We start from the raw sequence: 26188 nt of genomic DNA, 5'->3' as shown, positions 1-26188 counted from the left end.
GCATCAGCTTCAGAACCAACACCTCTCGCCTTCATCGCTTCGTATTCAGAACCAGCACATTCCCATAGTTGTGTGGAGAAAATCGACGCATCACTTCGGCTACAGAGACTAACACAGATGCATTGCCCGGCGATACCCCACATCTCGCTGTTGTGACCAGGATCAAGGTGATCTGTTCAGCGTGCCTTTCTTGCTTCCTGTATCTATTCCACGCTCCATCGCAGTCGACTTGAACTCTTGACTTTGACCTGCCCCAGCACGACCAGATAACCCCCATAGGTGCATATTGCCTCAAAGTGCTATTCTTACTTTTAATATTTCAAAATTCATATCTTGAATTCTACGTTTTGGATGTTTGCTGTTTTGGTCTTGTTCTATTTATAAAATTACAATTTATTTTTCTAAACTGGTTTGGAGTCTTTTTTTGTTGTGTTTTCACTGTGCCACTGTTTGCAGCGTTGCACAGATACTTTAAACATTTTCTCTTAAGTTAAGCCTGACTACTCTGTGCCATGTTACAAGAGGGTGAGCATGCATTCATTTAAAGTGTGAATCTGATTTACCCTGATTGTGGCTCCAGCTTCGACAGGGTGCATACCTCTGCAAACAGAAACCCAATTTCTCACAGTTCCATATAAAGGAGCTGCTCTCCACCTAAAACTAATACAAATCAGTTTAAGAATTACACTGCACTCATCTACCCCTACTAGAGCTTGCACGCAGGCAAACCACTCCAGATATATCAAAAACACAACTTTGTCCTAAAATATAAAGCAGCGCTCTGGAAATTATGTGATTCTCTTTATTTTACAGATACACAGTTAAAGGACAAAATCTATCAACATGTTGGTTATGGTCAGATTAGATTTTTCTCGTATTCTTTTTGCCTGTTATAATGAGAGCATTACATCTGTATACAGTGAAGAGGGGACATTGCAAATAAATACAGCTGTGAACTGGGGGTCGGATTACAATTATTTTACATTCTGTAATGTTGGGTAATATCCCAGAATAAGAAGCATACAACATTATGGAGGTATGAAGTCTATTTTTTGTATTACATATTTTTAGAGGTTATTTTTTACTAAGATGGGTAAATTATAAGTAAATAGTTTGTTTTACGGTTTGTGTGCCAAGGGCCAAGGTGATTAATCAGAGATTTTATTGTGAAAGCAACAGTATGGATTGTGTGTTATTTAAATGATTTTGATAAATCCACAATAAAGGAAAGTGCTAGATAAAGTCCAGCACTTTCCCAATACCAATTACTTGTACTTTTTTCAGCCACAATATTTCTAAAAATAAATAATATCATCAAGAGGAATTGACGTTCAGATCATGGCAGTGTCATATAATCATAAATATTTGTCAAGCCCTCTAGCGGACTAATAACTTTTAATGTTCATGTGTAAATGTATGCCTTCCATTGGACTAATATCTATTGGTTTCAATATTATGTATTTCCACTCGCATTAGGCATTATATATTTTTACTGCTGTTTAGTGATAACATTTTCTTACTTGTATTATATGCCATTTTACGATTTCGTGGGCTTGTTTTCATCACTTCTAATCTCAACATTAGGTCTCTTCTACAAGACAGTGCAAACTGTCTGGTTGCAAAATACTTATGGTGGGCTCACCAAAATGTACATTTGGCTTAAAGCCCACCTACTGCATACCTTTGGTTGCATTATTGTCACTCTCAAATCTTTACTACTTATTGCATGGCTTTCCATGACAATCTTGTCCCACCTTGTGTGTGTCTCTTCCCTGAAGCATATCCTCTTTACCATCCTCTTGATTGGCTGACTTGTGTTCTAACAATGTTAGAGATCTACCTTTTTCTTTTTGGTTAAGCACTCCATGAGAGTGCATGTGTTTTCAAGTACCTCCCTCCTGTGATTCCCTTTCCCCAACCATGATCCATATTGCTCTCTCTTGCCTAGGTGCTGCTCCACCACCCTAGAAATCCTTGTTATGATCTCCCTCATGTGCTACTGCCTCACCCTCTGTCTTATGCCCTTAACAGGTGTCACGTTTTCGTTCGCCCTTCACCAGCATTCATTTTTGCTTTAACTCCCCTGCAGCTTCCTCTACAAACTGGTCTGTTGCTGCCGCCCAATCCATGTGGTCTTCTTGTGCATTCATTTATTGGGAAGGCCCAGTAGCAAATTTCTGCCAGACCTTCGACTTTAAAAAATCAAAAATTCTTCTGTATTCCATGTGAAATAATGCATGTGTGTACATGTGTGATCACTGACAGCGGTGTCATTGCACCATTTTATTCTTTTTTCCCTTTTGACCACTCTGCATCCCATCAGCAAAAAAGGTATTGGCAAAGCCAATTGGTCCCAAAAGCAAAACCTTGCAGCTTTGGCAATGCCTTTGATGTCTTAAATGTCCTTACCTTTATACAGAACCCCAAACAGCTACGCTTCATACAATACTTCTGTCAGGGTAATCTCCTGCTTACAGAATCCACCAATTCTTCCTGTGCCTACTGTTGCAAGCCCCAAAACGGCTTCCATCAACTATCATTTCTAGCCTTTCACCTGTGCTTGCCTTTGCTGAAATTGCAGCCCCTTTACCCTAAACCATTGTCATTTCATTTAATCTCTTCTCCCAACTCTCATTGCTCTGTACCCTTCTCCTCTATTATGAAGGGCCCTGGAGTTTGTGTAGTTTATTTACAGGAGAGATGAACAAGAGAAGCACTATCCCCCGTTGTTTACAATGTAACAATAATTGCAATAGACTTACATTCGTGTTGCAGAGTTTGTGTTGTCTATAGGCTCCAACACATACGATTGCTGTAGACCCCAGTTGAGGAGGAGGTTTTTCCGGGACTAGCTGAGGTGACACAGAATGATGGCGCGATGAGTCAGTGCCTTGAAATAATCCTTGGGATGCAGGAAATGATTGTGAAGGGGATGAAGATGGCTGATAAACTGACGACCCTGAGGGAGGATTTCGGTGGTGAGAGTCACGATCACGATGAGTTGATGGAATAGAATGTGTCCTGTATGGGTTGCCAAGAGTTGAGTGTCTGTGATATCCACGCCTTCCTGATTGGCGTTGTTTTCTTCTTTTTGGAGGCTCTTGCCCCGTGTCAGTTTGCAATGGCAATATATAGGGTAGTTTTCCATATCCATAGTTTCCTGGCTGAATGGAACTTCTTGTTCGGTTTCTAAAACGAAGAAAATAAAACAATTATTCCACAAGTAAATAAGAGATCTGAATTCACATTTAGCCACTCTAATGATCCCTGTGATCCATTTTTATAAAAGAAAAATATCAGTTAGTCATTCTTGAAAAAACAGTACTAGGTAATGTTGACATGATAGGGGCTGTTTGGTTGGTTCAGATGACTGATTTATTTTCTTGTAAGATACACATTACTGACATTTGCCAAATAGACACTTCATTTACTTCTTTTTTATTTTAAGAAAATAAGGTTTTAGTTGGGGAGGATATTAGTTCTTCTGAAGTAATAAGTGAGAATCTTATTAGGTCGAATAACCAAGTTCAATAAGTAAACAGGGTCCCTCTCCCTGGAGGCTATGACACAGAGCAGGCCTATTTATGTTAGGGAAATGTGTTTTAAGCTTTTAACAACGTAAAAGCACATACTAGGAATCATAACACCAATATTAGCAAATAGAGAAAATGTTATTTAGAAAATTGCAAGGCGACAAAGCAGAAAAGCGGCGGACGGTCTTTCCGTCCGCCGCGGACCCCCCGCCGTACTAATATGGCGGGGGTGGGGCATTCAGGAGAGGATGTCGGGAGGATTGCCCCCGCCAGGCCGGCGGTGGGTACTGCCAGCCTGGCGGGGGCAATCCACCCGACATCCTAATGGGCTCCATAGTTGTCACTGCATTTACTCCAAGCCCATGCAAAAGATCAGAATTCTTCAAAGTGATTCAATAAACATTGTCAACCATCTGCAGTTTGGTACACTAGTAAAATTTCATCAGCCACAAGTACAGTAGGTATTTTTGCTCCAGTTAGGAAAGGGGCATCAATAGTATGCAAGGATAAAAAAATGTACAACATACAGGGAGAACAGGCTGGGAGCCAAAACGCAGCCCTAGTGGACACCCTTATCAATGGGAAAGTGATTTGCCAGTTGGCCCTGCTCGCCCCATCTTACGCTGCAAAATGATCCTCGTGGAGTTGAATTATAATAGAGAGGATGTTTAAAAGCATCCACTTATTTCGTATAACCTGCCACAACTTCTGGCTGGGAACCAAGACTAAGGCCAACTACAAATCGACCAAGCCCACATATAAATGTCCTTTGTCGATCAGCACAGTCTTCCAGTAAAAGGTCTTAAACGGGTTTCACTTTTGTGCCTATGGTTATGATGTTTTTTGTTTGCCGAGGCTCCCATTCCGACGACAGGGAGTGGTGCAGGGCATGAGAGTCTATGAAAGTTACCAATACTGGGGAACCAAAGTTACAGGTAAGTAACTTGTTTTCTTTTTGAATAAAGGGTTGATCTGTCCTTGATGGCGAGCATGATATTTTGGCCCCAACTTTGTGCAATTAGAGAGAGACATGCACTGCAACAAAAGTGTTTCACAGCTAAGTGTGATAAAAAGTGATAATTTTGACGGTGATGATGAGATCTCGTTTAAGATTGGAAACTCTCCAGCTCTTCTCAGTGTATGGCTCTTAATCACAATATCGCCTGTGGTGGATCAGTCTTTAGAGAGTATGTGCTATGAACCGGCTGCTTGTGGTGTACTAGCGGTCTGTATCCTAGATTCAGTCACACTGAAAAGGAAGACCACTGGCTGCCAACAGATATGATTGTACCCAAAGGGAGCATAAGCATGCCCATGAATAGGCTAATATATTTCTACAATTACCACTCCCACAACCGACAGCCTATGACTGTGAGCTCTGTGGGATATAGAATCTCGAGACTGACTGGCACTCACAGAGATTTAAAACGCATCTGGAATGGCATAGGTCTGAGAAAAACAGTTTATGTTGAACATGATCAAAACATCTCCGCCCATAAAGCATATATCAGGTTCCTCTTTTTGCAAACCATCCAGGACACGCTTTCTCCATACGCTTTGAAGTGTAGGGGACAGACAGAACATGGAACCTCAACATTCAGTACAATCTTCAACATTCAATTCCTTTTCCCCACCTGAAATAGTAAGGAAGAGATTAAATCATTGGGGGAACCCTTATCTGACTCTACTTCCCTCTGTGATTTTTCGCCAGTATGATTCCTTCTTCCTAATCTGCAAGCAAATAAGACTGTAACGCCCTAATCCCTTTTGCTGTCTAGCACACTATTATGACTACCTCTTTGACCTTTCTCTTTGCTAGCCAACTTCGAAGACTTCGAAGTGCTAGTGTCCGGATGTATTTAATGCTCAAATCAACGCCATTGACGGAACCTAATCTTATGGGGTCTCCTTTAACACACGAGAAATTCCTCTTAACCAGGTTTCGGATGAATTTATTCCATCTTTTGCTAGGCAGACCTAAGGGGGTTAACAGAGGCCAAGCGTTAGCTACCTGCGGCTGCGACGGAAAGTCTCTGCAGGATCTGCTGCACTTTGTGTTTTTTGTAAATTATATGAATTTCACCGTAGACATTTCTTAGTTCCTATTTTAAAAAGGATGAATTTTAGACCAGTCAGACCAGCCCTAGTGTATCTCCAATTGTTGAAGGACTATCTCATGTTAGATTCTCATTTCTATGTGACTAGCGCTCAACTTTTCTTTTGAAGTAACTTTTGTAAAGCGCTCTGATACCCTCATCGGGTCTAGTCCGCACTATATAAAACTTTATAAATAAATAAATAAAATAAAGAAAGAAAAACCTGTCCTATGGTTCTAAGTTTTTTTTCTGAAACCAGCGTGAAGCGAGAATAGTATATTTTTGTCTTTAATCCACACATGTATTTTTCCTAGCATTACACTGCAGAAAACCTGCTGGATTATGTCAATTAGATTTATAGGTCTATAATTTATAGGCATGTATCAATAGCCCTTATTAAAAACTAGTAGGACCTTGTATACTTCCCAGGAGCTAGGAATAGCTGCATCCCTTGCATTTGCATTTGTCAGCGCTAAAATGCATTTAGACCAGTTGTCTTTGGCATGAATGAAGAATTCACCCGGTATCATCGTATCCTGGTGCTTTCACACATGCAGTCGAATCAAGGGCAGTGTTTTTTATAACCTTTAAATCAAATACCAAATCACCCTTTTTCAAAGCTTCGAACACCGGTTGGACATTGTAGAGGTGGCATGAGATTTGTCAGTGTATAAGGCCTTAAAATAGTTCAACTAATCAAGAGGCAAGATGTGATTAGGAGGTTTTGACATGGCTGCTCTATCCCCTCACGCCACCAATGAACAGAAATTATAAGGATCTTTATCCAAGCAGGATTTGAGTAGGTTGCACCATTTCTTTTTGTCCTAAAACATCTTTGATTTTGCTGTGTTTGTTTATACACTTTTCTTGAAGCTGTTTTCTGAGCCAAGTCTTGCGATTTAATATCCAATGCTAGCTGCCTTCTGGTATGTCTACACCAAGTTTTGCTATTACAGTGCTTCTTTGTTTGAGTGCTGGGTGCTAAATAATACAGGCTTATATGGTCAAAAAAGGATGAGTGACTGCATGTAGATTCCTTATTGTTATTATTATTGGCCAATAAAACACCTAAATTTGAAGAGGCACTTGATAAAGCTAGGGGAATAGAAAACAATATGTCAGGTACGCTTGTTATAAGCTAGCTGGAGGTCTATAGATACCTTTCACATATAAAGGCATGGGGGTTTATGGTTACTCTCCATCCTTTCCCTTTGTATAATATCCCCATTTGTGTGCCATAATCTGAAATCAATAAGAATATAATCTAGTCCCCCCTACTATCTGATTTGGTACTGCCATTCGTTGCCCTGAGCCCATATTCTAGAGTGAGGGCCTTCAATTGGATGGCTGCTTGGATCCACTTTTTAACTGGAGCTAACTGAAGTTAACGTCATCCCTATACAGAGGCTCAAATAGTGTTAAAGTCACCGGTCAGGATAACATATGATAGGTGTTTCCTCTTCTACTTTTTTTTTAACATTTTTCTTTATTGTCAACAAGAGGACAACATACTTAGCACAATATTACATTTAACGAGAAAAAAAGAGAAGAAAACATTACTTAAGAGCTTAGAGCAAACAGACGTGATGTTTCCTCTTCTCCCAATATCTCTCTAGTGTTTGAAGTGTTTCAGATGGTTTACCTCCCTTTAACCATCTTGCATCATCATTGTAAATGTCAACCTTATGATTCCAATTTTTTGTAATTTCCATTCCCAAAATGTCAGAAGAATCAATATTTAGTACCCGAATTGTACAATTAAGAGAGACCCTAATTCATATTACCAATCCTTAGGAAAGGCTCACAAAATGATTAGCTTTAGCTGGACTCCAGAGATTGGTACAACTGGCCCTAAACACAGCCTGGCTCCATACTCCAGATTTCCTGGAAGATGCAAATGTCAAATTTCTCTATACATTCCTTCCAATCCATCAGCACAAGGTTGGACTTTATGCCTGCCACATTCAAGAAAACATTGTTAACACTTCAGTCACTTAAAAATTCAAAGTGACAGTTGGTGTAAGGACTGAGCTACTGGAATCAATTTGGAATCAAGGGGAGGATTTTCCTTGTCATTATGTGGCATGCTAATTGAAGGGTGTAGAGCACTACTTATAGTGGCAAGAGCCTGAGACAGATTGGGCGATTTCAGGGGAAGAATTCATGCTTTCATATGAAGCCTTTGAGCCCTTCAGGTGTGCGTAAATAGTGAATTTTGTATCGTTAAAGGAGACGTACTCTCACTGAACAGTCAATCAAGGACCCCTAGAATAGAGTTACGATCAGATTGTCAACAAGAGGTATGATGATTATTGTCTATGTGTTCTTCAAGCGATGTTTGAACTGGATGATAAAACCACTTGGGGGAGACAAGTCGTAATATCAATCGCTGCCAAGGTATCGGCTAGTATCCTCTGAGCAAATGTCAATTCAGTACAATCAAATTCGAGGCCATTAGCAGCACATCTTTTAGTGCTAAGAATGTCCTCCCTAATCACTGAACTGCAATCTCCTATATTTCAAATCCAGTGTAAGACTTTGTCCATTAATTGATAGTAAAACTGGCTTTATATAATTTTATTTTTTCATCTGCTGCCGCTCAGTGGGGCAACACTCCTCTGCCATAACGGAGGAGCCGCCACTGCATTAAAGGCATAAAAAGGCCATTAATAATGGGACATCATGACATCTGTTAACATATAACAATAAGTATTCTCTTCAATTGTTTGTTTCACAAAGGAAACCAATATTGGTAAAATTAGGATGGTTGTGAGAGAATCAAGTATTAGCTAGTGGTGTACTCAATGATCTGTTCTCTTCCCAATGACTTTAAGTCTATACATGGAGTTGATTGGGGCACTCCTGGATAACCCTGGGATCAAGATTTACCAACATAATGATATAAGATGTGTTGTGGTATCAGCAAGGCAGAACAAACAAGCACCAAACTATTTTCCACACGCAACCTTTAGTTTACCAGACTGAAAACAAAAGGAGCACACTGGATCAAATGAAAATACAGGGTTTCATAAGCTAAGCATATAGAATCTCGAATAACATTACACCATGGATAATACTCCATCGATCAAACAGGAGTCTACTGGTCAAAGATGCTTTTCCGTTCAAGCTGCCCTGGAATGGAATGTTTTTCTCATCTATCTCAGAAGCACCTCTCCTTAGCTTTCAATTTATAAAAAAAATAAAAACCCCTCTGCTTTGAGTTAAATTTGCCCTAGAGGGTCTATGAACAGAACCTAGATTACTTAGTCTGTTCATAATTATTGCCATTGGTTTGTTAATTATTTTGGGTTCCATTCAGCAGTCATTTTATGAGTGACAACTATGGATAGAGACTTAACGGGCAGCTGTAAATTTTTATCTAGACAAATTAATAAAGGTTGCTTGTTTAGAGATTTTTCACTTAATTCTAAAAGCCTTGTCAATTACTTATATTGCCGTAAACCATATTAAGGAACTCATTGGTTTGAACGAACTCTGTAGGCTGATTGAGTGGATGGTTAAGGCTGAATTAGTGGACCAGCAATCACTCTTTTGATCTTCATGTTACACACAATCCTCCACAATGACTAAATTAGTCTATTAAAATATTTCATCAGTAGACACCCAACTGTTTAAACAAGACAAGTAGAAGAAGGACATGGGAGAATGGTAGCACTAACTTTACTGTCGCATAGTTCACCACCACCTAGGTACTTATTACAAGCTCCGCGTGAAAATCCATGTGATTGCAAACAACCAAAGTACAGCACACAAAGAACCAAAACTGTGAGATGCAGTAAGTAACAGGTGCTGTATGACCGCCACATTACCCTTTTACCTATGTAGTATGGAATTTCTGTGTTTAGAGCGCCAGCATTACAAATATACCTCATGATTAAGAGCAACTTTGCACTGGGCCCAGGCGGTGAGCTCCGCTCTGTTTGCAGAGTTGTCAGTGCTCCGCAGAGTACCCAAAAACTCTGCGAGGAAAATCCAACACTAGACCATCTTCCAGCGAGATTTTTCAATGCGACAGTCACGGATGGTCGTGATCACTCGCACTGAGAACCTTTCCGTTCGTATGGAGGAAGCTGTCACTCGAATAAAACATCTACTCGAGAGGCAGAAAGAAGCAGCGTCCTCTTGTGCTGTGCATGGTGTCCTTCGTGCTGATTTTGCAGCGTGGGACAAAACATCTGGTGCAAAAAATCTGCATGAATGGAGTGACCTAACGCAAAAAATCTGCAATGAATGGAGTGACCTAACGCAAAAAAACTGCATGAATGGCGTGACCTAAAGCACTGCACCGCTAGCAGAACTCCACGTAGTACGCAGGACTCTGCAACCTCCACCCAGGCCTACTGCACACAGAAAGTTCGTTTTATAAAGTGCTTAGTAAATTACGTTTTTGTTTTTTTTAAACACGGTTGGTGCAATGACATCCACTACAATGATAGCGCGATCTGGATGTTCCAGACGTACACAGCTGTGACATTTGGGACTGGCACAGAACTCCAATCACACTAACAACCAAACCAGTTTATGTGCAATGAATACAAATACCTCAGTCATCTCCCCAGGTACAGAATATCCAGAGCTCACAAAAGAGTTCATCTCTCAAAATGAAAAAGAAACTGAATGGAGCTATGGGTCTCAAAGGCTGCTTTTCAGCATTGGTTTTGCTTCCGCTACATCGCGAAGAATACCTCGCCAGTTCTCGGAGCCTTAGTTTACACTTTTGTACCGAAGATTGCTAGATAAGCCTTGCTCGGGCATGTGTTTGATCATTTCCTACATATTTTGACCTCCAAGGCTGCCAATTTTATGTGCCCTCCAGCATCTGATTGCATTGATTTAAGAAGCCTGGCGGATGCCTGAGTGCGAAGGGCCTGAGAGGGGAGTTATACAAATCACAACTACCAATGAAATGTTGGCAGAGTGTCATTTTCTTTTTTCCAATGAAAACTCAGTGCAAGGTAACCAGAAACAATTCCATTCGCCAAAACACGTTCCTGGCAATAAAATGCATTTAATACAAAGCGCATCCAAACGTGTGACTGCGGCGTATGGAACTCATTAAACTTGCATGAGCCCTGCACAAGCACACAAATAAATACTGTTTGCGGAGACTAATTTCACGTAAACGAGTGTGGTTTTGAACGGCTCTGATATGCCAAACAATTAGGATTAATTTAACATTTGGTCTCGAGCGACATATGTGTTTTCCTCTAAGCAGCTCTGAATTGCTGCCAGTGGATTGTGGAATCGAGAACTGTGAAAGTATAACTTTGAACATCAAATACTTAGCATTTTTAGAGAGATCTGAACGCCGCTGCCACAGAAGAGCAAATGACAACAGATTTGCAATGTTGCTTACAGCCTATCTCTGACTGCGTTGTATGCAGATTACCTGCTTTGCAAAATGCATGCATTCAGTTTATCTCTACTAATACTTATTTCTTCATTTTCCACAAAGTACCGCTGCATCCGTGCTTAATTTGGGCCGGTGGTTTCCAGTGCTCAGCACCCACACTTAATCCTCAAAACCAGCGCTTTTCATGAGAACTAGTTAAGGTCTCATTAATTTACCTGGCAATTAAGTGATTTGCCCAGGATCAGAGGATGTTGAGCCATCTTTGAGACTCATACTTGGTCCCCCAGCTCCGACATCTGCAGCTCTGGCCGTTAGGCCAAATCTTCTCAATACTTTCATGGTTAGCAGTTGGTTCTGTTTGAGGTGGCGCTACAGGAGAAATGGGCCGGTGCAAGCTGCTTCCTGACGAGACCCCAGCACTTTTTTTTTTACAAATTAACCTCTGACAAACATTCTATGACATCACACACACAGGCTCAGCAGCAGGTATCATGGCAACTAGGGAGAGGGTGCATTATACGTAATTCAGAATATAACATTTAGCTCCACCTAACTGTTGACAGGCTTTAATTCATATTTTGATTGGGAGGAAGATCCATGCTCCCTCTGAAAAAGTGTACTTGTTATACATTTTTCCGCCTTGTGGGGAGGCTTGCATTTAAAACAGTCGGACTCAGTTGGTTAATGTGACAACTAAAACTGAGGCTAATCTGTTTATTATGACGGCACAACAAAGACAATAAATCTGACTTATATTTTGTTAAAAATATATGTTAAAATCAATAGTTCTTTGAGACTGTCATGTCACTGTGTTAAAGCTGGTAGACAGGTATTTTGTCACATTGAATTGTAAGCAGGGTTTTGGTGCTGGTTACTCAGTGGCAAACTTTTGAGGTAGGTGATTTGCACCTTGAGACTTCTTCTTATGCCATTTTAAGAAGGGTCATATATTGTTTTACCCACTGTAATTTTGGACATACTATAGTACTAAGAGAAACGTTTTTGCCTCAATTTAAATGTTGATTACCGTATCCACACATTGGGGGACTGGGGGGAAGTTGTGTTCTTGCTTTGAAAAAGAGTGCTTTTTATTGCACGTTTTGCCTAGTGGCAAATTCTTTGTTCGATACAACAGGACTCCAAAGATTTGTTGACAAGCCATTGATCACGGCTTTTTGCCTGATCTTTCTATTACGCTTTCGGCTTGACTTATTTATTATGAAAATCACATGTTAAAGCCAGTAGGCCTTTAACCATGGGCTGTTATACACTGTAATTTCTGGGGACAGGTATTCGTCAAATGGATCCTCACAGATTACTTTAGAAGACAAGGTATATGGTGTTGGTTTCAAATCCCACAAACGTCTGAGAGTAGAAGATTTGCACTTTGAGAATGCTTATTAGGCACTCTTGGGAGGAGTTGTATACTGTTTTACCAGCTCTTAATTTCGGACGTATTTCTAATTTTATGACTGTGTACTTAATAGTTACCTGATAGTAAAGCTTATGATCATTATAGTAAGCCTGAGACGGTTATGATGATGAGCCAGTGATAAAGGGTAAAAGGCTGATTAGTACGTTATGAAAAGTTGTGTCAGACATCGTGAGTCTATGCTGGTAATGAGAAAAATTACAACAAAGGCAAAAGGTCTGACTTTTTTTATTGTGAACACCACATGCCTTTAAGAGTGAATTGATAATACACAGTATTAATGCCCATAGCCAAGCATTTTGTTACATAGAATGTTACAGGTTACTGTAGAAAGCACTGATTTTGGTTTTGATTACTTTCTAAACCAAGGGGGTGGAAATGTGCACTACGATGCTCCTTTTTAAAGCATCTTATGACGGCCTGATCGGGGTAGTTGTCTGCCAGTCCCTTTTAATAAAAAGTAAATAAACCCAACTTACATATAAACACAAAAAGGGTCTTTGGGTTAGTCCTCTTCTGTCTATTCAGCTATCATTTATAGTCTGTTTCTCCCTGTTAGGATGAAAGACCCCCCTACATGGTAACAGAAATGAATCTTATTCAGCAGTGGCCCAGCTGTATGTAGATCTGGAACCCTGGTTCCGACATGCACAGTGCATTCATGCATGCCGTGACCTAAGCCTGCCTTGATGGACTGTGCTCTACCACTGACCAGGAGAGGTGCTAAAAGAGATTTTCTCAGAATGTGTTGGGCTTCTGCCATCACCCAGAGTTGCAGAATATGAGTTTGGTCGACAGTAGATTGGCTGGGCTATATCCTGTGTCATAGGTGTGGATCCTACTGGCCCACTTAGTTAACCCCTTCGCAGCGGGGCTAATTCACCCGCGGCGCTGGGGGGAGGGAGGCGCGCACAGCGCCACGGTGCTTGTGACGAGCTCAGCTCGTCACGCTGCACGGTGGCGCTGTGCTCATGACGAGCTGAGCTCGTCACAACGAACATGCTTGCCATCACCACGTCCATTTCTCAGAACGCTCAGCACAGCGGGGGATTTGGCCCCACGTGTGAGCGCCGCGCGTGTCATGATGAGCTCAGCTCGTCATCAGCACAGCACAACCGTTCCTCATGACGAGCTGAGATCGTCATGAGCACGGGAGGGGTTAAAGTTCCACTGCTGTATCTGAAACTGAATTGGCCTACATGAGGGGAATGTAGCACTGTGACACATGCTCATGTTCGTTTGCGCTTAAGACTGCATGTATGTGTATCTGTGAAAGTACATAACATGGAGGCCCATGGGTTTAATTTTGGTTAACCAAGGGCCTAGAAAATGCTAAGATAAAGGTGTGGACTGCAGACCCAGGCAGGAGATGTGGATTGTTGACATTCCTGGAGATCAGGGAAGAGCTGTGCTGGGAGGAAAGCAGTGCATGCCATGCACGCACCAAACACATATTTTGATTTAATGAAGGGTGCTGGGCAGAGAGGCCAGAGTGCAGGGTTTGTGGTTAATGGTGGGATTGCTCACAAACACACTACAGGAAAGTCTCCTTAATTTGCTACTGGGATGGTTCATAGTATTTCCCTAACACTCCCAACCATAAAAGATGGGAGGCTTAATCTTTTTAATAATTGAGAGTGAAACCCATTTCTGCATCCATGTTCTGGGTTGTGGGTCAGTCAGCCCTGGAGCCACACCTGTTGGTGTGGATAGGCCCCTGGACAAAGAACAGAACCAAGGAGTAGGCACATCAAAGAGCACAACACCCACAACACAAATTTCATAGGGCCAGGCACTAAACCACATTTGTATCTGGAGAGACTGTATAAAAGTGGAAGTTGAAAACCCACTAGCTGTTTAGAGCTGTGACAAGGCCACCATGACAACACCATGATACTACAAGCAGGACAATAATTTGGAGCCTGCTGCTCTTCCAGCTGGGCAGGGCGATACTGCCCGGCATGCCAAGAGCACTTGTCCTGAGAATGGAGCACAAGCCGGCCTGCCAAGACCAGTGTGCCCTGTGAGAATGAGGAGAGTCTGTACAATGTGAGGCCCGTGGAAATTTGGAGATAAGGATCCTGGTGAGCGAGGTATGAGCCTGATGGACCATCTGGAACAGCTATGGCAGCAGAATAAGACAGTTCACTGAGGGTAATTTGCTTTTGCGTTGTGGCCCATTGCCAAGGGACATCGTTGGGGCTGTCTCTCATTAGCACCGATTGAGGGCCACCACTCAAGTGCCTTGTCAGCACTGTTGTCGAAGGAACCAAGTATTTTGTGGAGGACCCCCTTTCTGCCAGGAGAGAGGGCCTGCTTGACTCCAGGGTCAGGGTCTGCGACTCTGAGTGTTCACCACCAAACCCAAGGCACCCAGGAGCGGCTTTACCAGCTGTCAGCTGCCTGACCTGCATGTAGAGGAGGATTCTGCAATATTGGGAGGCTACTGTCTCCCTGCTAGACCACCGATCCCTGCAGAAGAGGACCCACGCCAGGCCACAGCAATTCCCTCCCAGTACTGAGATCACCATAACATATGTGTTGGAGCCTAGAAGACACTTTTACACCTTTGCTAACACCTAGGTAAGATATATCAACCACGGGCTCACGAGGACTTAAAATCTAAGGCGCGATGTGCCACATGTGACACGTGTAAGAGAAATGCAGGCACTTGCTAAGAACTTCATGAACAGAATCCTAGTGCAGAGGATTTTGCAGCTGGATGCCCTGTTATACCAACAACAGCAACAACAACAACCTTGCGTTTGCTCTGTTACACCAACAGCATTTGTGTTACAATGAGGGGACGACTAATTTGTTTCTACTGTAACTGAACATCTCAAGACCGGTGTTGCCAAGAGATTCTTTCAGGATAGTGGGTAAAACATAAATGCTGTCACTTATCTGCATGGGGCTCCAGAGATGTTTCATGAACATTCATACATTGATTGTGAAAAGAGACCATGTTAGGGTGGTGGGTGCTATATAAATGCTGTCACTCACTCATCTGTATGAGGCTCGGGTGAGTTTTCATGGCTATTGTAGAATGGGAGTCAAGATATTTACCTCATATGTTCCAAGTTATTGATTTTGCTTGGATGGCTTTCCAATACCAACACCTATTTGTAAGAAAGTGGATTAGGGGTGGAAGACAGTCCACCCTAAGAACTAAGGCCTGTGAAAGAAAACACAATTTCAATAATTTACTGCTGGGCTCAACCCCCTGGTAGCTATGGCACAGAGCAGACAAGCTTAATTTAGGAAAATGTGTAAAGTATTTAGCAGTAACAAACCGGTTAAAAAGGTAAAACATTAAAATAAAGTTGAACAAAAAAAAGGCAAAACACAACCATCTTGGAGACACCAAATAGTCAAAAATTAAATAAGGGGAACAAGAGATATGAATTGGTAAATATTTATGGCAAAAAAATTGCCAAGAAAACAAAGTGCTAATCAGTAGTCACTGAGACCTAGGTGTGTTTTCAGGCCAACCACAATGGAGTGCTGGTTCAATACACCAAGCAGGTACTTCATGGTCTAAGAGTATACCTTATGGCTTTGTCTCAGAAATGGAAGTAGAAATCCTCTAGCATGACATGGTTGCAGGTTGCATCTACAGAAGTCATCTTGAAGCTGAATGATTGTTGAACAAGGTCCCACTAAAACCACTGGTGTGGGCGGGAAAGCTCAGAGCAGGGTAAATTCAAGTTCTTGTGTTGAGCAAATACTTTTTACGCCTTCATCCTGGTCAATATTATTACCTTTGGACTTGGTCTTTTTTATAGAGCTCCAAATCCTCTAGCAGGGCAAGCCTGAAGTTTGTGAGATGTTTGATTAATGGTTGAGGGGGGTGAAACTGTTCTCAAGCAGCAACTATAACCCTTGTCAGGATGAACCACAAACAACCCCCAAATTAACCTGTGCTCAACCCTCTGGTAGCTTGGAACATAGCAGTCAGGCCTAACTTAGAAGCAATGTGTAAAGTATTTATACAGCACTTAAAACAGTAACACAGTGAAAGCACAACACAAAAGGATCCCTTGCCTGATTTAGAAAAATAGATTATTCTTTATAAATAAAACAAGACCGAAATAGCAAAAGTCCAAACAGTAGAACCGGTGAAATGCAATATCAAAGATGCCAGAGAAAATAGCTTAAAAAAATCACAAAGCAGCAACTGTTCACACTGGACCGGGAAAAAGTCACAAGTTCACACCGACCACTATGGAGCACAGGCTGGCTACATGACCCAATTAGGCATACTGAACAACAGTACCTTAAATCCTGGTCGCTGAGTGGAGTGATGTCCAACACCGAGGATGTGTAATGCAGCGGAGGTGATGCGTCGGTTCCGAGAAGCTACGATGTAAGGTCCTGCGTTGTCATCGAGGATCCCATCAATGAGGGATTGCAATGCAAAGTCTGAAGTCAAGGATGCATCATGCAGTTGATGTGCTGCATCGCTTGGGAGTAAGTGTGGGGCTACGATTTGAAAACCTGCATCATCGTCAAGGCTGCCGTCTATGAGAGATTTGCGATGTGATGGCCTGAATCAGGAAACTTTGCACAGGAGGTGGTTCCGATGTGGGATGCAAGATCGATGGGGAGACCTTGTGCTGAGTGAACCCTCACAGCAGAGGCGATGCATTGGTTCTTCTAATGATTGCAATGTGCATCAGAGGTGAGGAGTCAGCTCTGCTCGGTCCACATGAGGAAAAGTGTTTTTCTGATCGGCATCATTTGTCCCGGGACACCATTGTTTTTTCATCTCGTGTCAAACACTTCCATACGACCCACCTGGTCGTTTCTGCTGATGCCTGAGGAAAATCTGAACTGACACGACAGAGACAATCTTGCTGCCTGCATTTTTGCCCAGGAACTGTCGCACACCCAACCCCCTGTTCTTTGCAGTTCAACAGAAAGCCATGAGACACCCACGCCCTGTGTAAACAAGCTTGTTTTCCATCTCCTGCTCCCAGCCTGGTAAACATCCTTGACACCGTGATCAGGTTATCTGGACAATGGTCTGACTGTTGGGCCCTGATCAGGCTGATTAAACAATGACTTGAAAGAACGGCTTTGATAAAGCCGAGTGAACAATGATCTGTGTACCAAGCCTTGACCAGGTCACCAACTACAAACATCGTCTGGATCTGGTTATCAACTGCAAACACTGCCCTGATTGAACAATGGACTAACAACCAAAAGACTGGGATGAAAAATGTATAAAAGGCTTGTAAGCTACAGAGTGAAGTAGCAGCCTCCTCTGTCTGGTCTCTGACTAGCTTGGCACTCTGTTCCATAGCCCGGGCTATGGAAATAAATTTGGGTTCCTCCTGCAGACGAAGGCTCCTGTGTCTCCTTTTACTAAGTATGGAAGGTATGGAAATCCCCCGCCGCCGAGACCCAGTAAGTGGGTTTAACCGGTTCTTCAAATGGCTCCTGAACTTCGACTCTACGAGCGCGAAGGTCAGGCCCAGTGGATGTGAGGAGGTGCACGGAGAGACTCCGACGGAGAAGCCCCACCCGAGGGATTCTTGTATTCCAGTAGACCGAACGACCCGCTGTCCCTCCCCAACCGGTCTGGGCCACATGACCGCGTCCTCGCTGGAGTCCCCTAACAAATAATTTCTGGAGCAGGACACAGCCCTACGTTTGCAGAAGAGAACTACCCCTGTAAGGTAATGGTGGACTGATCATCCACCAAGTCTGTATGATTCTTTTATTGACTTTCACAAAAGCCAAGTTGTTATTGACTTTTGCCAAAGCCAAGCAAGCGAGGTGAATTTTAAAAACCCGCTGGTGTCTGTTCTGGTTGATTCTGCTGTTATTGACTTTTGCAAAAGTCAAGCAAGCGAGGTGAGTTTTAGAAACCCGCTGGTGTCTGTTATCTGTTTTTAAGCATGGCAGTCAGTAGTAAGTACAAGAGATTATGTTGTTGTATGTGTTCGCAGGACTCCCAGGTGGAGGCGGCCTGTCTGCTTCCTCCAAAAGGGACCCTTGGCCATATGATGTATGTTAAACATGGCCCTTCTGCCACAATGCTTTCCTCATTCTGGGTAAAATATACAAAAAATGTAATGCGAAATTACAGTGGCCACTTTATGGCTCCTTTAATTCCCAAGTTCTCACCAACTTAGAGGAACAATTAATGAAAAGAAAAACGCGCCCGTCTATGTTTGAATCTGTCCGATTTTGGAGGAAAGAGATAGAGCAGAGAGCTAGAAAACAGAAGGGTCAAGAAAGAAAACAGGAACGTATGACAATGGCCGACCACGCTAGAGAAAATTTACAAAATCAAATAACAAAATCAGTAGAAATAGCCGATAGGGAGCATGGCGCCCGGGAACAAAAATGTTATCCAGCCCATGAGGAGAAAGGAAAGGGCCATATGGAAGGGCGAGAAGAATGTGATTCCTTGCTTGATACCATGCTAGAAAGCCCTCCGGCATATGCCCCAATGTACCCTGCCCTGACGCCTCACACCCCGCATGCCCCCCCGCCACCGCCCACTCTTGTTCCCACTGCCTCTCCTACTGTTCTCCCTGTCACACAGACCCTCCCGACTTTTCCTATAACACCATCCACGCCCATTAACCCTGTGCTCGCTGCGGGAATAACAACAAGTCTCCATCCGCCAAACCCCTGCGGCCTTACCCCTACCCGCCCTTTTCCTACTTCCCCGTGGTCTACAGTTAAGCAGGATTTATATAAATTGTTGAATTCCCCCCGACTGGCCTCCCTGCGCTCTGCAGTCAGCTTTTCATCCCTTCGAGAAAATGACCTACAGAAGCAACAGTGTGAATGTTAGATAAATAACGGGAATATTTATACCTTTAAAGAAATATGGTCCATCTTTTCTCAGTGGACGATTATGGAACAGACCATCTGGGCTGAATATATGTGTACTTTGGTCATGCAAAAATGTGAGAAAGCGCTTATGCAGATACCCGCCGGATTAATGGACCTTGGGTCACAAATAAAAAGAGGCGATGTTCAGAGAGAGGGGATGTTTGGCTCTATATCTGCTTTAATGGCTTACCGTGATATGACAGCTTTTCTCAACACCCCTCTGGAAACAGCTATGCCAATGAGAGAGGCGGCTCCTGTCTTTGTTAACGCACTTACCGATGCCCAAAATAATGGCAGAGGGGCTGTTGAAGCACATAGGCGCAGACTTTGGGTTCATGTTCCTTGGAAAAGGACAGAAGTAATGCAGTTAAAAGGACAATTACCAGATCCCTGGAAGAATCCAGCTGCCTTTTACAGAGAATTAGGTCAGATTATATCTGCAGGAACTCTCGTTCTTGAGGATATAGATTACTTTTTGGTACGGTTGTCCCCACTGAAATTTGGGACAAGATTCGACATACTGACCATGAAGTGGCAATGGGAGGTAAATGGGCTGACCTAGAGGCTATGGAAGAAGCAAGGGCAGGAGGGACTAAACCAGAAGCTGCCATCCTGACTTTGCCGGGTAAAATAATGACGTTTATGAAAACACTTTTGCTCGAAACTGTCATTAACTGGGATAAAATAAACGCCTGTAGGCAGCGAAAAGATGAGAATGTGGCTGACTTCTTTACCCGTTTTGAGACAGAATACAAGGGACATAGTGGTTTGGATCCCCGGACCCCAGGTTCTGGCCCAGTGTTTGTCGATAAGTTTGTCGGCAACCTGCTTCCTCAGATCTCCGCCAGGCTTAAGAAAGTTGAAAGTACGAGGTCTGCCCAAACAATGACTGATATCTTGGCTATGGCACAATATCACGAGAATAGGGAGAATGAAGATAGAGACAGGGAAAGTAAGAAGGTTAGGGATCTTAAGACTAGGGCACTTCTGCAGCAGGCTTACCCTCCCCGAGGTCCCGATGCCCGTGGGAATGTTAGACCCCAACCCCAACCCCCCTGAGGGCTCGCCAGTCTACCCCCTCCAGCCCTCAACGTACGGGAGCCCTCCAAACAGATCAGTGGGCTTATTGTAAGGGGTATGGCCATTGGATAGATAAGTGTCCCGTGTCAGTTAAAAACATAAGAACAGGGAAGACTCGGCCTCGCGCTCCTAGGGAAGCGAGGCCGACTAGGGACCATGGCCCGCCCCATCCACAGGATAAAGAACGTAGGCCCAGGGATGACGCTCCCATCCGGCCACGCCCGGCCAATAGGTTTGATGGGTACGAAACAACATGCACTTATTACAATGATGATTATGACGAGGTTTATGAGACAGGATCCTACCCAGCATAGGACAGCCAGGAAAGGGGTATTACCAGAGTGCAAATTCCAGTGGATCAAAGGGGTCCGTATGTTCAAATGTCAGTTGTGGGGAACAATAAGAATTTTCTTTTGGATACTGGGGCCACCAGGTCTTCTATTGCACATCTGTCAGTCCCGGAGGCACCCCTTTCTGGCAATATGAATGTCTCCGTCGGTTTTGCAGGAACACCTGTAACCAGCCATGTCTCTGAACCCCTCCCTCTCGATATTGGCCCTGCACATGTTGACGCTCCCTTGGTCCTTACTACAGGTTGCAGTGAAAACTTGTTAGGCATGGATTTACTGAAAGCTCTGTATGCGACCATATCATGTAGTCCCCAAGGTGTATCCCTAACAATTTCTCCCACCGCAGCTTCCTACATGTATCTGTCCGTTCCCCTCCCACCAGAGTGGCAGTCTTTACCTTCCTCCCTCTGGGCATCATCAGACACTGATGTGGGGTGTCTCAACATACCCCCTCATGTGGTACACATCCAGCCAGGTGCACTTCTCCCCCGCCCCCGGCAGTATCGACTGCCCGCGGAAGGAGAAGTAGCCCTTTTAACAATAATATCCGAATTGATGGACAAGGGCATTGTGGAGGAAACACCTGGCAATATCTGTAACAGTCCCATTATTCATGTTCTTAAAAAGACCAATGGACCCCTAAAATATACCGATTTGTGTTCGACCTGAGAGCCTTTAACAAAATAACAATCTCCCAATATCCTGTTGTCCCCGACATTACAGCCCTCTTAACGATGGCCCCTTCTGACGCCACGCACTTCTCTGTCATAGACCTGAAGAATGCTTTTTTCAGCATTCTATACATCCTGAGAGCAGCCATTTTTTTGGTTTCTCCCTTGGTGGGCGGAGCTTTAGATTCTGCCGCGCCCCTCAAGGTTTCACCGAGAGCCCCAGTATCTATAGTCAAGCCCTAGAAAGTTAACTAGATTCCTTGGAACTCCCTAATAATTCCACACTATTACAATATGTAGATGACCTCCTCATTGCTACAAATTCTGCCCCAACATGTAAAGAAGCTACTCTCTGTCTGTTAAGCCACCTTGCCCTCCATAACCACAAAGTCTCTTTGAAAAACCTTCAGTTTTGTCAAGAGAAGGTGACCTACTTAGGTCATCTCCTCTCGAAGGAGGGAAGGCAGCTCACCGATGATCGTGTATCAATGCTATGACGGCCCCACGAACACAAAAGCAGGTGCGAGCCTTCATAGGCCTAACCTCATACTGTAGACAGTGGATTTCCAATTTTTCGGCCATGGTCAAACCTCTTCTTGCCCTCACCACTAAAGACATATCAGACAGTTCCTTTCCATGGGCTACAAAGCATGCGCAGGCCTTCCAAGATTTGAAGAGGGCCCTGTGTACTGCTCCAGTCCTCGGTACTCCTGACTATAGCAAACAGTTTTTTCTTTTTGTACATGAGACAGATGGCCGTGCATGCGCTGTCCTGACCCAGATGTTTGGAGGTCACCAACGGCCATGTGCCTATTTTTCAGCCACTTTAGATCCTGTTGCAAGGGCTCTACCAGGATGCCTACGGGTGACAGCTGCAGCCGCCCTCATGGTCCGTCAGAGTGCGGGAATCGTCATGAACCCCCCCTGACTCTGATGGTCCCCCATTCTGTAGATACCCTCCTTAATAACACCAAGACACAGTACCTCACTAGCGCACGACTTACAGGATATGAACTGACACTCTTTGCCAGCCACATTAACATCAAAAGATGCACTGCACTAAACCTTGCCACATTACTCCCACTGGATACTCAGGATGCCCGCTTAGACCCAGATGACTGTATATTGAGGACAGAGGAGGAGACGAAGGGACAGATTGACTTACAGGATACCCCAATAGCAGAACCAGAAGTTACACTGTATGTGGACGGATCATGTCTCAGAGGGCCAGATGGTAACACCTCAGCCGCCTACGCCCTCACGACATTGGGGCAAGTAGTAGAAACAGCTCAGATTCCGCAGTGCTCTGCTCAGGCAGCAGAATTAGTGGCCCTCACTAGAGCCTGTGAGTTAAGCAAGGGAATAACAGTAAATATCTATACTGACAGTCAGTATGCCTTCGGGGTGGCCCACAACTTCGGGAGGTTATGGAAAGAAAGGAATTTCCTTACTTCCCATGGGACCAAGATTCAACATGGCCCCCTAATTCACCAACTGTTAGACTTCCTGACACTCCCCAGAAAGGTGGCCATTATAAAATGGAAGGCCCATAAGAAAATGACAAATGATGTTGGGAAAGGCAATGCTCTGGCTGACCAGACGGCCAGACAAACAGCTCTTAGGTAAAGGGATGTATGTAGGAGGTCCCGCTAGGTGGGTGGAACACGAGGGCATGGTTGAAAACACATTACAGAGTGTGATTGATATTCAGTCCCATACTACTCCTGAGGAACTAAGGGTGTGGAAGGAGCAATTAGCAAGGGAGGAAATTGATGGTCCCTGGGTCCGTACGACTATGGAAGGACAATGGATGTTACCTGACAGTCACGTGCTACCAGTAGTTACGATGGCCCATGGTCCTGCCCACATTAGTGCAAAAGGGATTTGTAAACTGTTGGAACCTACATGGTACAACTCTAAGATACCAGCATATGCTGACAAACTAGTTAAAACATGCATGATTTGCCCAATGTATAACCCAGGAAAAGCCATAGTTACTCCTAGGGGAGGATTCTCTCCTCCTACCTTTCCTTTTGAAGTCCTCCAAATGGATTACATCCAGATGGACAGATGTAACAATCTAAAATATGTCCTGGTGGTGGTCTGTACCTTCAGCCGATGGGTGGACGCCTACCCCGTCAAAGACTGCACCGCTATCACGACCACCAAAGTACTATTAAAGGAGTACCTCCCACGATGTGGTTTGCCCCGCTTGGTCTGGAGTGACAATGGGACACACTTTACAGCCCAAATTATGGAATATGTCTGTACAGCATTGGGTATAAAACAAAAATTTCATGCAGCTAACCACCCCCAGTTAGCAGGTCTAGTAGAGGTGTACAATGGCATCCTAAAAACTAAAATAGCCAAAATAGTAGCCGAGACAGGTGTCATTTGGGTTGATGCTCTGCCCTTAGCCCTGCTGTCGACAAGAACAACGGCTCACACCAGGATAGGGCTATCCCCCACGAGATCGTGTTCGGGAGGCCTGCCAATATATGGGTTGTCCCACGGCCTAAGAAACTGCCTATTGTTGAATGCCCTGTATTAACTGATTATCTGTACAGTCTAATACCTTTTGTACTCTTTATCACCAGGTGCACTAGGCCATACCTGACAAAAGCTAGGGCCCAGGAAACGTTATTCAACCTGGAGAATATGTCCTAATAAGAAATTTTCAACGGACCAAGAGCCTCGAGCCCCGTTGGACACAGCCCCGTCAGGTGTTGCTGGCCACCCGCACAGCCGTGAAAGTAGAAGGTCGGAAGAATTGGGTGCATGCATCGCATGGAAGGCGTGTGCCTCTGCCCCTGCCCTATGATCAGTGGGTAAGGGAAGGACAGGGAGATGAAGAAACAGAAACAGTCCCGAAATTTGTCCCGTTCAGCGATGCCAGACTGCATTCTACATCTACGGAAGCAGAGAGTGACAGCATACTGAAAGGAAGGGTGGAACGCTCCCTTAACTCTGCTCAACACCAAGAACAATTGTTTCCCGACCATACTGTCCCTACTTCCAACCGATATAACTTCCGCCCCCGAGGGATGGCTTGCCCTTGACTTCGCCAAGTACCGATAGGCTGTAGGGCTGTGATCTTCCCAGATGAGAGTAGTGCTGGTGTGTCAGACTAAGGTATGCATTAGGGCTCCATGGCACCTGCGCCCAGTGAATCAACCATCAATCACAGACAGCCACTAGAGGTCCCAGGCTTAGCACAATGGCCGCCGTCCAAAACACACGAATCAGAAACAAGATGACAGCCTCCGACATAGTAGATGCTTCATGGTCACCGTGGTGACGCTGTTTGTCTCCCTCATCTTCCTTGCCTTGGGAGTAGCTGTCCTGGTTTCCTTCTGTTTGTGCTTTCAGTGCCTGCCAGTGGTCTGTACAATGTGTGTCCAGACCATCATGCCTCCACCCTCTAACATTCACAATACCAATATGATGATGATGATGCTCCAACAAGAAACAGATGGTCTTATGAACATTGACATTTCTTAAAGTATTTGCCACTCAATGGCAAAAGGAGGTCTGAGGAAAAGTGTTTTTCTGATTGGCATCATTTGTACCAGGACGCCATTGTTTTTTCATTGCCATCTCGTGTCAAACACTTCCACACGACCCACCTGGTCGTTTCTGCTGATCCCTGAGGAAAATCTGAACGGACACGACAGAGACCATCTTGCTGCCTGCATTTCTGCCCAGGAACTGTTGCACACCCAACCCTCTGTTCTTTACAGTTCAACAGAAAGCCATGAGACACCCACGCCCTGTGTAAACAAGCTTGTTTTCCATCTCCTGCTCTGAGACTGGGATGAAAAATGTATAAAAGGCTTGTAAGCTACAGAGTGAAAAAGCAGCCTCCTGTGTCTTGTCTCTGACTTGCTTGCGACTCTGGTCCATAGCCCGGACTATTGAAATAAATCTGGGTTCCTCCTGCAGACGAAGGCTCCTGTGTCTCCTTTTACTAAGTATGGAAGACTAGGGTGGTTCCCCCGCCACCGAGACCCAGTAAGTGGGTTTAACCGGTTCTTCACACAGATGGGCTGTGTAGGAAACCAGCTCTGTATATGCTATACCAGAGTAAGGTATAGTGTACACAGAGTCCAGGGGCTCTCCAGAGGTAGAGCAGAGGCTAAATTAGATAATCACTAACAGCTCTCTTTGTGGTAGTGTGGGCGAGCAATGTGGCTTATCAGTAGGGTGTTTTAAGTATTTGTTGTGTTCTACAATCAAGGCTGAAGGCACACACTCAGAGACAGAATCTAGACCAATTATGTAAATATAAAAAGGTATACTTATGTATTATTTCTAGAACTAAGCAGGACTTGGTAAATGCAAAACCTTACAAGGAAATGTAATTGTGAATGGAATTGGCTTAGTTACAGGTTGTATTTGCTTTTAAAACAGTTTAGAATACATAGGCATTACTCTTGATTAATTTTAGATTACTTTTTAGTTACTTTGAGTACTTGAGCTGATATGCCGAGATATGACACACAGATTCTTACAAAATACAGGTAAAGTACAACAGTTTGGGGTTTAAAGCAAAGTTACTTTGTCTTCTATACAAAAAGTTTAGTTCAACACAGATCATATTTGGAACAAAAATTATAACATTGGTTCCTATTGGAAAAAAGAATGTTTACAGTTTCCAGGTAAGTAAATGACCTGCAATAGTAGCTTTGAGGGTTAGAACCAAGGTTGAGTTAGGCACTCAAATTGCACCACCAGTGGCACTAGGGCAGGTGGGTGCAGAGTTCAGAGGCCTAGTGGTAGCCAATGGGCCTAGGGGGGACC

The 26188-nt window shown here is 43.8% G+C and overlaps 1 protein-coding gene across 1 annotated transcript in view; it reads right to left on the bottom strand.

The window, feature by feature from the left end:
* The window catches only part of THSD4 (thrombospondin type 1 domain containing 4), a 2493250-nt gene that overhangs the window by 1653001 nt on the left and 814061 nt on the right, over positions 1–26188 (bottom strand). The window contains exon 5 of the mRNA XM_078684935.1: positions 2763–3189. Within this exon, the coding sequence (XP_078541061.1) occupies positions 2763–3189 (427 nt within the window). The remainder of the gene's footprint in view (positions 1–2762; positions 3190–26188) is intronic.

This window comes from Lissotriton helveticus, chromosome 3_2, assembly GCF_964261635.1.
Source record: "Lissotriton helveticus chromosome 3_2, aLisHel1.1, whole genome shotgun sequence".
NCBI lineage: Eukaryota > Metazoa > Chordata > Amphibia > Caudata > Salamandridae > Lissotriton > Lissotriton helveticus.
Note: the sequence above shows the minus strand (reverse complement) of the source record. Positions and strands in the feature narration are given on the sequence as shown.